The 13,258-nt window shown below is 43.6% G+C and overlaps 1 protein-coding gene across 1 annotated transcript; it reads left to right on the top strand.

The window, feature by feature from the left end:
* Positions 1-1,449: 1,449 nt before the first annotated feature.
* On the top strand, positions 1,450-7,475 carry LOC144695410 (phosphoserine aminotransferase-like). Its single transcript, XM_078566304.1, has 8 exons — positions 1,450-1,600; positions 1,691-1,760; positions 3,033-3,238; positions 3,909-4,081; positions 4,262-4,425; positions 5,060-5,188; positions 5,298-5,435; positions 7,307-7,475. The coding sequence occupies exons 2-8, from the start codon at positions 1,693-1,695 to the stop codon at positions 7,422-7,424; spliced, it is 996 nt and encodes a 331-aa protein (XP_078422430.1). The 5' UTR covers positions 1,450-1,600; positions 1,691-1,692; the 3' UTR covers positions 7,425-7,475.
* The last annotated feature ends 5,783 nt before the right edge of the window (positions 7,476-13,258 follow it).

Here is a 13,258-nt window from a genome sequence, read left to right as displayed (position 1 = left end):
TGCCAAAAGAGCGAGCTTGGATTTATATTTGCCTTTCAGAACCTTCACAGCCGTGAAGTCATCTTCCTTTAACTTTTCTTTGTCCTCTGCTCTTTTCCCCTCCCACCAACCACACCACCCCTTCACTAATTACAAGAAGGCTCTGAGCTGAACTCAATCATCCCATTGCTGTCTTTAGGAGCTTGCTGCCTGTGAATTTCTGCTCTATTTCCTTACAACAGTGATCACATTGGCACTGTACTCCATCGGCTGTGAAGCACTTGGGGACATGCTGAGTTCTGAAAGGTGCTATGTAAATGCAAGGCTGCTCGTTTGGTAATAAGCTCTCCAGTTCTTGCTACATTGTGGACCCTGCAAGCCTAACTATAGAGAAACTATAAAATGCTGAAGTAGGCTGAGTGGGGAGGGGAGATTTGGAGTTATATATCAGGACAGTGGAGCTTGTCCATTGGTTTTATTTAGCTACCTGTGAGCAACAACATTGTACCATCCTTGATAATACTGGAACTAATTAATTATCCAGACCTATTGACATCAGGACAATGAGTTTACCATAGTGTAAATTGGATAATTGTTTCCCATTGGTAGGAAGGGGCTGTTCTAGTTTGTGGGATAGATTTAGGAAAAGTTATACGTCAACGCAAGGGAAGTAGACCCAAGGCAATCCAGGCACATCTCCCTTAATCACACATCACAGAAAAGGGGCGGCCCGGCTCGGTGGTTGAAAGGGGAGCAGACTCTTCTCCTCCTCGCCATGGTGGGGGTGGGGGTGGGGGGGGCGCTATAGAATTAGATCCCAACCAATCCCCGATGAGCTAAGTGGCCGGCATCCTGTGGGAACAGCCAATGAGAGTGGCCTGGGTCAGCATTACACACCCTCTGCTGGCGCCGGGCTTGGAGATCAGGTTCAATGATGGAGAATAGACAGTCTGTGCTCACTTTCGCCGCTAGTTGCTCTAGGCTTCCCCTGTCGGTGAATGAGCGGGTTTTGTAAATTGTTGGGACGGAATTTTACGGCCCCGTTCTGGCGGGGTCGGGGGCGGAAAATGCAGCGAGCCGTTCACAACAAGTGCATTGTCTTCGGCGGAACCGTAAAATCCCACCCCTGGTGTTTTTTGTCTATCTCTCTCTGTGGGCGCTGTTTGCAATCCCCACCTGCCCAAGTGTAGCACCTTGTTACCCTGTAGGGGACTGCACTGGAGCCTCAGAAATGCAGCATTAGTGCCTAAACTGCCTGTTTTGAGTTCTAAATGTAACCAATTAAACCTGAGACCCCGGGACTCAGCGGGATATTCAAACTGAAGGAACTGGACACAATTGTGTTTGATTCCAATTTGAAATAAGTGAAGGATTTATGTCAGCTGAAGTCCCCCCCCCACCTTTCCTTGGCTTTGGGGTGGGTGGGGGGATTGTCTGGTCGCAGGGGTCTGGGGTGAGAGTGTGCAGTAACATTAAAAGTGGAATGTGATCCTCGAGTTGGGGGTTAATCCCTGGAACAGCCCCAGGTCTGTGCTAACCGGGTGTGATGTATTTCCGCAGGTGTTGCTTCAAGCTCAGGAGGACCTGCTAGATTACCGTGGAATCGGGGTTGGTGTTCTGGGTCAGTCTCTTGTCATTGGCGTACGTCAATCTTTACCGGTTGCATGTGTCTCTGTCTAACCCCCCCACCGTGTGTGTTATTGTTGAACAGAAATGAATCACAGATCTCCAGAGTTCACTGAAATCCTTCATGCGGCCAAAGCCAGTTTGAGCGAACTGTTGTGAGTAATCTATCCAGCTCAGACTGTTTGATAGAATAATTTAACGTACGCCAATCCAGGTCAAAACAACACCTCCCCACCTCCCCAGAAACTCGCCATCCTGCCCCTGATAATAGGCCCCATTCAATTAAATGGACTTCATGGCAAACGAAAAGATTTGATTGTGGTCACCTTGCGTTGTTAATGGTGAAATTACTTGGAATCCCATTTGTGGTAACCTGATGTGTAATATACCTTTTTAAGAAGAATGTTATAATAGATCACACAATCTTATTATCCAATGACAGAGTAGCGCGGGATACCTTAGTCGTCTGTCAGTAGTGAGTAGTCTAGAGTAATAGTCTGTAATGTGGAGACAGGGTTTGAGTTCTAAGCACACAAGTGTAGCTGCTGAGTTCCTTTGTAAATAAATAGAATGTGTTCCACGTAAGAACTGTCTGCTGATCTCTGTTTATGTTATCAACTCTGTCATCACGAAACAAGTGTGCAACGTGGATCCATTAGTCCAACTAAACTGGTGACCAAGGATCCAACACCACTCTAATGCAGTGTAATGGGAGACCTTCCTCTTTCTACCCCAATGATTACATGTATAAACTGCCAATGATTTGCAGTTGTTGCTGTGGTTTGAACAGAACCCTTAGGTTTGCTCAACGTCATCTAACCAATGTAACTCTTTTTTTAGGAAGTGCACAACTAAAAATGCAATTCACAAAAACTAGAAACTTGATTTAAGTATTATTCCCAGTGTGGACCACACTCCAGCCACTGGTTGTAGAACCCTTCCAGTGCACTGGCAAGTGCCATCCTAGACCTGGACTGTAATGCTTTGGTTGATGGGGATGTTGCAGTTGAGCTCTTTGCCATTGGCCTGCACAAGGGGAAACTACCCAAGGCTCCTGACCATTATCCAGTGCCCCTCTACTTTGAGAGAGGTTACTCAACCCTCTCTTTGCCATCGCCTGCTAGTCATAGTAATCAGTGGACATAGGTTTAGATACTCTCACTTTGGGTGAGCTGGGAACACAGTGTGGAAAGGAGGGCTGAGAGCTCACCTTCTCACTTAATGTCTTGAAGTTTGGGTGGAAAAAGTGGAATTTCTTTTAGTGAAAGCACTCAAACACCCAGTGGTGTGGGCGAGAATCTGGCTCGTGGGTCGTGTTTTGGTTTTCTCCAAGTCTGACACAAATCCTATTTAGGGGATTGAAAGCTAGTGTGCTGCAGTCATCTTGCTGAACACTGTCACTCTTGATGATCTAACTGTCTTTACAGGCAGATCCCAGAGAACTACAAGATACTATTCTTGCAAGGTGGTGGGAGTGGCCAGTTCAGTGCTGTCCCCTTCAACCTAATTGGACTAAAAGAAGCCAAATGTGTGGACTTTGTGGTCACCGGAGCCTGGTCGACTGAGGCAGCCGAGGAGGCGGAGAAGTTTGGGAAAGTGAGAATTGTCAACCCTATTCAGGACATGTACACAAGTAAGGTTTTTCAACAGGATTGTTATTGAGCCCTGAAGCAGGTGGTTTGAATCCCAGTTTTGGTTGGGCGGGGTGATGGGAGGTGGCTACTGAAAAACTACTCCTGATGCAACATTGAGGCTGAGCTAGCTGCTTACAGATTTTGGGTTTCCCAGGGACTGGATCGGTCCATCCTCTGTCGGTGTGGATACTGCGCTCCAATCTAACGGAGCAACTAAAGGAAGTACGTTTGGTGCCAAAAGATCTCAACACCCTATAATTATTAGCAAAACCTTCCCTCTCACCAACTGCTTCAGATTCTAGGACCCAATGTTCGCAGTTGGGTAAAGTCTGATTTTAAGCAATTCTAGGGAGGTTGGGTGTTGCTGGCATAGCCAGCATTTATCGCCATTCTTATTTTCCCTTGACAAGGTGATGGTGAGTTGCTGGCTTCAGCTGCTGCAGTTTGTGTAGCAAGGGTGGTCCCTCAGTGCTGTTAAATGAAAATGCCAGGATTTTGACCCAGTGGTGAAAGAATGGTGACTTATTTTGAAGCTGGCATGTTGTGAGACTTGGAGGTGAAACTGTTCCCATTTGCATGCTGCCCTTGTCCTTTTTTAGGAGTTGGATAGTATGCATTTGTGTGGTGCTATCAAAGAATTCTAAAGTTCATCCTGTCTTTCTCTTGTAGAGATACCTGATCCCAGCAGTTGGGATGTTAGTCCTGACTCCTCCTACCTTTATTACTGTGCCAATGATTCCATCAATGGGATGGAGTTTCATTTCATCCCAGACTACAAGGAAGCTGTTTTGATCACTGACATGTCATCTAACTTCCTTTCCAAGCCCTTGGATGTCTCCAGGGTAAGTCTATGTATAAAACAGGAGAGCCCACTGAGAGCTTTTTAGTGTAGATCCTATAACAGCAGTGCTGAAAGATGAAGATTCAATGTAAATTGTCCTTTACTTTTACAATAGTTGGAATAAAATTGGGACATAGCAAAGTGTTACACTAACTTTGTTTCTTTTTTCCCTCCTCTGAAGTTTGGTGTGATATTTGCTGCTGCCCAGAAAAACCTCGGTTGTGCAGGATTGACTGTAGTGTTAGTCCGAGAAGATCTCCTGGGATTTGCACTCAATGGGTGTCCACTAGTGTTTGACTATAAACTGCAAGCAGAAAGCCTTTACAATACTCCCCCATGTTACAGGTTGGTATGATGCTCCAGTTGTTTTGAGGAATTGGATTTTGAATTCTTGAGCTCTTTGAAACCTCAAATTTATAAGGTCCTATCCATGTAGCATCATCATGTGGAAAGTATAGTGGAATTTTGGTTTGGCCATATAGTTGATGAATATCTTCATAATGGAATGTGCTTGTTGTTTTGAACCTGGTCTCCCAGGTATTTGTGCAGAAACCCATCTTGTTTCAGGGCCTCCAAGCTAAGCTACTGATCTCTGGATGTAGGTTGATGAGGCTTGGTAACCACCCAAGTGTTGTACAACCGCTGGCTGAAATTTCAAATTACAAGTGCAAAAATTTCAACCTTCTCTTTGACAAGCTTCAGAATGACACAGTAAAATTTTGTTAATGAATTATAGTATAATCTGTGGGGCTGTCCAGTTAATGAAATAATGAAGTGGGTTACTAATATACAAACTGAAGACCCCTGTTAGCAGAGGTGTTAACCCATATACAAGAATTGGATTGTTTCTAAGCCCACTACAAACATTGCATGTTCCCTGCCCAGTGATGGAGAAATCTGTGTTTGGAAACTTCAGTTATGTGTAATGCCCAGTTATAGTTTGTAACTTGCAATCAGGTGTGTATAACTTTTCTTTCAGTATTTATATCATGCGCTTGGTCTTGGATTGGATAAAGAGCAATGGGGGTCTTGAAGCAATGGAACAAAACAATGTTGCTAAATCGAAGCAGCTCTATAATGTGATTGAGGATTCCAATAAATTCTATGTGTGAGTTGATTCATTTTAAAGCTGTTGCCAGCTGATAATAGTTTAATGTTTGACTTGAATGCACAGCATTGAATAACTTCAAACAATGACAGGTACTGCTTCCTTGTAGATGCCCTGTTGATGTGAAGTGCAGAAGCAGAATGAATGTAGTTTTCCGGATTGGTGGCACTAATGGGAATGATGTCCTTGAACAGACTTTCCTTGATCAAGCAGCTAAAATGGGAATGAATTCATTGAAGGGCCACAGGTAAACTGGAGCATAGGAGAATGCCCAACAATCCTAAGGGAAAGGTGGGAGTGTCATTTATACATTTGTCATTTATAAATCACTATTCCTGATTTAAATCTTCTCCCTCACAACTCTTGCCCCCTTTCTCCTTCCAATCTTTCTCATCTCCTGCTTAGATTTGCTTCTGCTTCACCCTGCCCACCCCCACCCCCCAAACCAAATAGTCAATGGCACCATATAACTTGTCCACTTTGTCCAGTAACATACTTCTAAATTATCTAAAGTCCAAGTGTAGGAAAGATTGAACCAACCACCTTTCTTCCTTCTAAAAAAAAAAGATTGAGGGATGACTTGATGGAAGTCTTCAAAATCCATGAAGGGATTTGATAGAGTGAGACCAAAACCAAGAGCCATCTTTATAAGGTAGGCACTAATAAATTCAATAAGGAATACAAGAGAAATTTCTTTACCCACAGTGGTGAGAATGCAAAATTCACTACCATGAGTAGTTGGGATTAATAGTGTAAATTCATTTAGAGGGAAGCTAGATAAGTACAAGAGGGAAAAGGGGATAGAAGGATGAGCAGGAGGAGTGGGACAAGACTAGTGTGGAGAATAGAACAATTGGACTGAATAACCTGTTTTGTGTTGTACATGCTGTATAGCTATTGGGAAAAGAGAGAGGAACAACAAGTTTGGGTTGGAGGGGGATAGTGAAAGACTGACCTCTACTTGTAGATCTTTACCTATGGATTCTTGTACACTTCTATTTCTCTTTAAAGTATGCTGCTTTAACACCTTTGTCAAATGCCCTTTCAATGACAGCTGACTCCTTCATGTACAAGTAGTCATATCAGCCAATTAGAACCTAATGTCACAAATAGGACGCTGGTTGCATGGTTAGTTTAATGCCCTGTCCCACCAGCAAGTTAGATCTAAAGTTAGCAGCACACTGGTATATTGTCAGGAGGGAGTGTGGCCCTGGGAGTCCTCAACATTGATACCAGATCCAATAAGTCTCATGGCATCTGATCAGACATTGGCAAGGAAACTTCATGCTGATTACCAACCACCATCTCCCTTCACCTGATGAATCAGTGCTTCTCTCTGTTGAACACCACTTGGAAGAAAAGCTGAGTGGGGACCCGCCCCCTCCTTCCTTGGGATTCAAGATGGATCTTCCAGTTTTCAATCTCCTATTTCTCTTCTTTCCCTCACCTGCCCCTGCGCCCGAATGGGGAGATTGTGGCAAAGTAGTAATGTCGCTGGACTAGTCATCCAGACATCCACATGGGTTCACAGCTGGTGGAATTTGAATTCCATTAAAAAATCTGGACTAGAAAACTAGTGTCAGTAATGGTGATCTTAAAACTATCATCAACTGTCCCATCTGGTTTACTCATGTCATTGAGAAGGAAATCTGCTGTCCTTACCTGTTCTGGCCTACATGTGACTCTAGACCCAAAGCAACGTGGCTGACTCTTAACTGCCCTCTGAAATGGCCTAGCAAGTCACTCAGTTCAAGGGAAATTAGGGATGGGCAACAAATGCTGGTCTTACCAGCAGCACCCACATCCCCATGAAAGAATTAAGAAGTGGGCAAGGGAGATAGGATCACCCTGGCTAAAACTGGCCATCTGTTATCCAGCTCAGCAAAATTCTGGGGGCAAGGCAGCAGAGGGCATTTAAAAAGCTGGGGGAGAAAGGCAAACAACCTCCCCTGTGCTTGCTTAACACATTTCCATGTATAATGTCTCTCCAAAGATTAACTGCCGTTCGTACTGTAACTGACTTTGTACAAAATATCTACATAAATCGGGATTTGTGGACTTGGTCTCTTTTTGAAAGTCAGTAGTTCTGTAACTTACCTAAACTCTGCTTATTTCTAGATTGGTTGGTGGGATCTGTGCCTCTCTTTACAATGCTGTGACACTGGAAGAAACACAGAAATTGGCAAAATTCATGACTTCCTTCATGAAGGACCATCGCTCAGGAGCTAGTCATTGACTGTAATGCAGCTGAGTTGTATTGTAAGGCATTAAAACGCTACTGAATGTGATCCTTTGGATTTTTGGGTTTTATTTTTATTGGATGACCTGAAGACCATTAACCCCAGGTCTTGGACAATTTTCATGATCTTCAGTGCATTCTGAGCATATGCTTTCCACAAACACTTCATTACACACACTGTTTGTGCACAATTTGGAGTAGCAGTTTTTAGTATTGGAAACTAAACCTCCCTGTTACAAGGATCTGTTACTATTGGTGTCAACCATGGCATAACTCTTGCCTGAGTTGGGAGGTTGTGGGTTCAAGCCCCACTCTCCAGTGACTTGAGTACATAATCCAGTACTGAGGAAGTGCTGCACTGTTGATGGTGCTATCTCAGATAGTATACTAAGCCAAGATCCTGTTCACCCTTTGGGTGGATATGTCATCCAATGGCAATATTTCAAAGAGCAGGTTAGTTCCAGTGTCCTGGTCATTATTTATCCCTCAATCAACATCACAAACTGATAAATGGTAAGTTAATCATATTTCTGTTTTTGGGACCTTGCTGTGTGCAAATTCACTGCATTTTCCTATAGTATTCCAGCGGGGACTGAAGCACTTTGGGAAGTCCTCTTGAGCATGAAAGGAACAATATGAATGCAAGTCTTTGGAAAGAATTTTGAGCTACATTTTAACAAATCCGTAGCTCGGCTTAGTATTGTTTACTATACAAGAGAGTTTTTGTGCATGCTTATTTTATAGCATTATGATTTTAAGGCATTTATAGCCTATACGTTGTTCCTGGCAGAAGTCACTTTCCTGTACCATGCTTCTGCTTCTGCATGCCCTCTTTACTTTTCAACTTTTGATAGTCTCTCACTATTTCCAGAAAAATCTAATATTGGGAATGTCTCCTTCCAGGCAGTTATGGATAATTTAACACAACGTGGAATTAGTGGAAATTTGTCAGCTCACTACCCAAGTTAAATAGTCCTACGACATAATGGGGTTAAAGCACTAAATTGTTTGACAGTGCTAGCTTTGCTGAACTTTTTAGTTTGCTAAACAAAAACAGAATTACCTGGAAAAACTCAGCAGGTCTGGCAGCATCGGCGGAGAAGAATATTCTTCTCCGCCGATGCTGCCAGACCTACTGAGTTTCCGCCGATGCTGCCAGACCTGCTGAGTTTTTCCAGGTAATTCTGTTTCTGTTTTGGATTTCCAGCATCTGCAGTTTTTTGTTTTTATTTTTAGTTTGCTAGTTAGATAATCAATGTGTATGGTAGTGTAGTAATGTTACTACACTAGTAATACAAAAGCCAAGACTATTGAGTTCAATCTCACCATGATAGCTGGGAATTTAAACTCAGTTAATTAAATAAATCTGGAATTAAAAATAAACTAGTGTCAATAATGGTGACCATTTAATTTACTAGATTTGTCATCAAATGCCACTTGCAGGAAGCACTGAGGGTAGTAAGGTGCAGAATGAATTCTGGATGGGGTTCTTCCATATCTATCACTAAGAATGGCTCAGTAATACCACTACTGACTGAACTAGCTAAGTCTTGAAAGACATAGCTGCTAGATATGACTGGAAGCAGGCAATAAGAAGCAATACAAAGGGAAAAACCTATTTAACCTTTATCCTCACCAATCTATCTGCCACACATGGCATTGTACATGACGGTAATGGTCGGAATGACCACTATATGGCCCTTCTTGGAGATGAAGTCCAGCCTCCACATTGAGGGGACCCCCCATTGCTGTTGTATGGCACTACCGTCATGCTAATTAGGATAGGTTCAGAACAGACCTAGCTGCTCAGCATGAGGTGCTGTGGGACATCATCAACTGAGCTGCATTCCATCACAATTTGTAACCACATGGCCTGGAATATTTCTCAGTTATGATTACCATCAATCCTAGTTTAATGAGGTGCAGAAACCCATGCCAGGGCAGCACAAGGTATACCTAAAAATAAAGTGCTGACCTGATGAACAGGAGCAACTACATAATATAGACGGAGCTAAGTGATCCCAGAATGAACTGAGCAAATTAAAGTGCCACAGTCCTTCCCCATCCAGTCATGAATGGTGGTGACAATTAAACAATTATCCGGAGGAAAAGGCTCCATGAACATCCCCAACATCCGTGTTGATGAACCCTGCACATGAGAACAAAGACAAGACTGAAACGTTGGCCTTTCTGGCTCAAGTTGGTTGCAGAGTGGATTTAAGACCATAAGACATAGGAGTAGAAATTTGGCCATTCGGCCCATCGAGTCTGCTCTGCCATTCAATCATAGGTGATAAGTTTCTCAACCCCATTCTCCCGCCTTCTCCCTGTAACCTTTGATCCCCTTACCAATCAAGAACCTATCTATCTCGGTCCTAAATACACTCAATGACCTGGCCTCCACAGCCTTCTGTGGCAATGAATTCCATAGATTCACCACTCTCTGGCTAAAGAAGTTTCTCCTCATCTCTGTTCTAAAAAGTCTTCCCTTTACTCTGAGGCTGTGCCCTCAGGTCCTAGTCTCTCCTACTAATGGAAACATCTTCCCCACGTCCACTCTATCCAGGCCTTTCAGTATTCTGTAAGTTTCAATCAGATTCCCCCACATCATTCTAAACTCCATCGAGTATAGACCCAGAGTCCTCAAATGTTCCTCATATGTTAAGCCTTTCATTCCTGGGATCATTCTCGTGAACCTCCTCTGGACCCTCTCCAGGGCCAGCACATCCTTCCTGAGATACGGGGCCCAAAATTGCTCACAATATTCTAAATGTGGTCTGACCAGAGCCTTATAAAGCCTCAGCAGCACATCCCTGCTTTTATATTCTAGTCCTCTCAAAATAAATGCCAACATTGCTTTTGCCTTCCTAACTACCAACTCAACCTGCAAGTTAACCTTAAGAGAATCCTGGACTAGGACTCCCAAGTCCCTTTGCACTCCAGATTTCTGAATTCTCTCCCTATTTAGAAAATATTCTATGCCTCTATTCTTCCTACCAAAGTGCATGACCTCACACTTCTCCACGTTGTATTCCATCTGCAAACTTAGCCAGAATGCCCTCAGTTCCTTCATCTAGATCATTAATGTATAAAGTGAAAAGTTGTGGTCCCAACACTGACCCTTGTGGAACTCCACTAGTCACCGGCCGCCATCCTGAGAAGGACCCACTTATCCCCAATCTCTGCCTTCTGCATTCTCCTGATGACCTCACCATCACAGCCAGCCTTCAGCTAATTCACTTCATGTGATATCAAAAGAACAGCTGAGCACATTGGATACAGCAAAGGTTATGGGCCCTGACAGCATCCTGCCGGCAGTGCTGAAGACTTGTGCTCCATATCTAGCCGCACCCCTAGCCGAGCTGTTCCAGTACATGCATGTCTATAGACATCAGAACAATGGATCAATCCATTTAAAGGAACACTATTCTCCTTTGTGGAATAGGTTTGGGAATTGTTGCATTTCCAAGGAGGTCTAAAGCAATAATAAAACAAAAAGCTAAAAGCAGCCGAAGGGTTATGAGGACTCGAAACGTCAACTGTTTTCTTCTCCACCGATGCTGCCAGACCTGCTGAGTTTTTCCAGGTAATTCTGTTTTTGTTTTGAGGTCTAAAGCAATCCAGGCACAGTCCCTCAAGTACCAAAATCAATGAATCCCACAGCACAGGAGGAAGTCATTCAGCCCGTTATACCACCACCAGCTCTTTGAAAGAGCAATCTGTCACCTAGGGGGACAAGGGCCGCAGATGCACGGGGACACCACCACATGCAAATTCCTCTCCAAGTCACACACTGCCCTGACTTGGAACTCTATTGCCGTTCCTTCACTGTCGCTGTGTCAAAAATCCTGGAACTCCCCTCCCTAACAGCGCTGTGTACCTACACTACATGAACTGCTTCAGTTCATGAAGGTGATTTAACACCGCGTCCTCAAAGGCAATTAGGGATGGTCAATAAATGATGAACTTGCTAGCAATGCCCACATCCCATGAATGAATTAGAAAAACAATTAGTTGCAGTCCCTGCTCTTTTCCCATGCCCTTGCTTTTGAAGTATAAATCCAATTGCCTTTTCAAAGTTACTATTGAACTTGCTTCCATCACCCATTCAGGAAGTGCATTCCAGATCACAGCAATTCGCTGCTTTAAAAACATTCTCATCTCTTTGTTAGTTCCATGGACAATTATTTTAATTCTGTGTCCTATGGTTACCGACCCAGCTACCAGTTGAAGTAGTTTCTCTCTATTTGCTCTTATCAAAATTCCTCATTCTGGATAGATATGCAGGTTAGTGGCGATCGTGTACTGTGAATGCTGGAAGAAAGCCTGTGACCAGTGTGTGAATCAAGTGAATGTAACCTGATCTCTGTAGAGACCCATGCAAATATCAACATCTAAAGGGCCGAAGCAATTATAAAATAACAAAATAAATAGCTAGAGCCCTGTTCCAGCATGGAATGTTCCATTTGCAGTCTGTAGCTGCGTTCACCTTTAACAAATATTGCCTGCTTTCTTTGCATTGAGCACACAAACAGCACTGCTGCCTGTTTACCTATCAGACATGCACATGCTTACCATCAAAAACTTGTCAATTCTTATACAAATTCTGAAATTAGTTACAATAAATGCCAACAAACCCATCGACATATACAATGCAATAGGGAATCAAACCTCACCTCCTTGACTGAGACACGGCCCAGCTCACAAACCTGCCACCCCCTCTAATCACCCCAAGTCACCGTTTATCAGACTCTGTCTTTTCTGTAACCCCTCCCACATTTTGTTCCATCATTGCCGGCCATGCCTTCATCCACCTTGGCTCCATGTTCGCCAAATCTGGAATGACTTTGGGGCCTGTGCAGGAAGCAGGACAGGTGGCGTCTCAAGAACAACAGCAACTTGCATTTCTGTTGCACCTTTCACATAGTTAAATGTCCCAAAGCGTTTTGCAGGAGCACGATCAAATAAAAAATGACACCGATCTACATAAGGAGGTTTTAGAATAGATGACCAAAAACCTGATCAGACAGATAGGTGTTAAAGAGGTGTTCTCGAGCTGGAGAGGTTTGGCCAGGGAATTCTATAGTTTGGGGCCTAGGCAACTGAAGGTGCAGCAACCAATGTTGGAGTAATTAAAACTGGGGGGTGCTCAGGAGGCCAAAGTTAGTTGAGTGCAGAGGTTCAGAGGGTTCGTTGAATGAAGTTAGAGAATTAGGGAGGGGGTGTGGCCATGGAAGGATTTTAACACAAGGATAAGAATTATAAAATTGAGGCTTTGCTGGACCGTGAGCCATTGTAGCTCAGGGAGCCTGAAGGTGCTGGGTGAACATGTGGAAGCCCATCCATTAAACAGGTGTTAAAGGGGGTGCATTGGAATAGCTGAGCCATGGGCAGCCAGTGCCTCATGGATTCCACTCCCACGGCCTGTCACACTCCCAGGACCGTGATGCTGAAGGGGCAGCTCATAATATTTCTTGTATATTCACCTGAGTATAGAAAATTAAGCGCTGATCTAATTGAAGTCTTTAAGATGATTAAGGGTGTGACAGAGTAGATGGAAAGTATTTCCTCTGGTTTGAGGAGTTCAGAACAAGTGGGTTTAACCTTAAAATTAGAACCACGTTGTTGAGGGGAAATGTCAGTTTTATGTTTTTGGTTATCAGGTTCGCTTTGTCTGGTAAACACTTGCTGCGCCCTTGATATTAATACACTAGTTGGTGCTTGAAACAGTATAGGCAGAGAGACCGATAAACTGGAACTAAGAATAGAGCACTAACACCATGTGTGCTTCTTCAATCACCTCCAGCTCCGGACTTACAGTTACCAAAAGT

Source organism: Cetorhinus maximus, chromosome 21 (assembly GCF_964194155.1).
Source record: "Cetorhinus maximus chromosome 21, sCetMax3.hap1.1, whole genome shotgun sequence".
Lineage (NCBI taxonomy): Eukaryota > Metazoa > Chordata > Chondrichthyes > Lamniformes > Cetorhinidae > Cetorhinus > Cetorhinus maximus.
The sequence above is the reverse complement of the archived record's forward strand: the minus strand, read 5'-3'. Positions and strand labels throughout refer to the sequence as shown.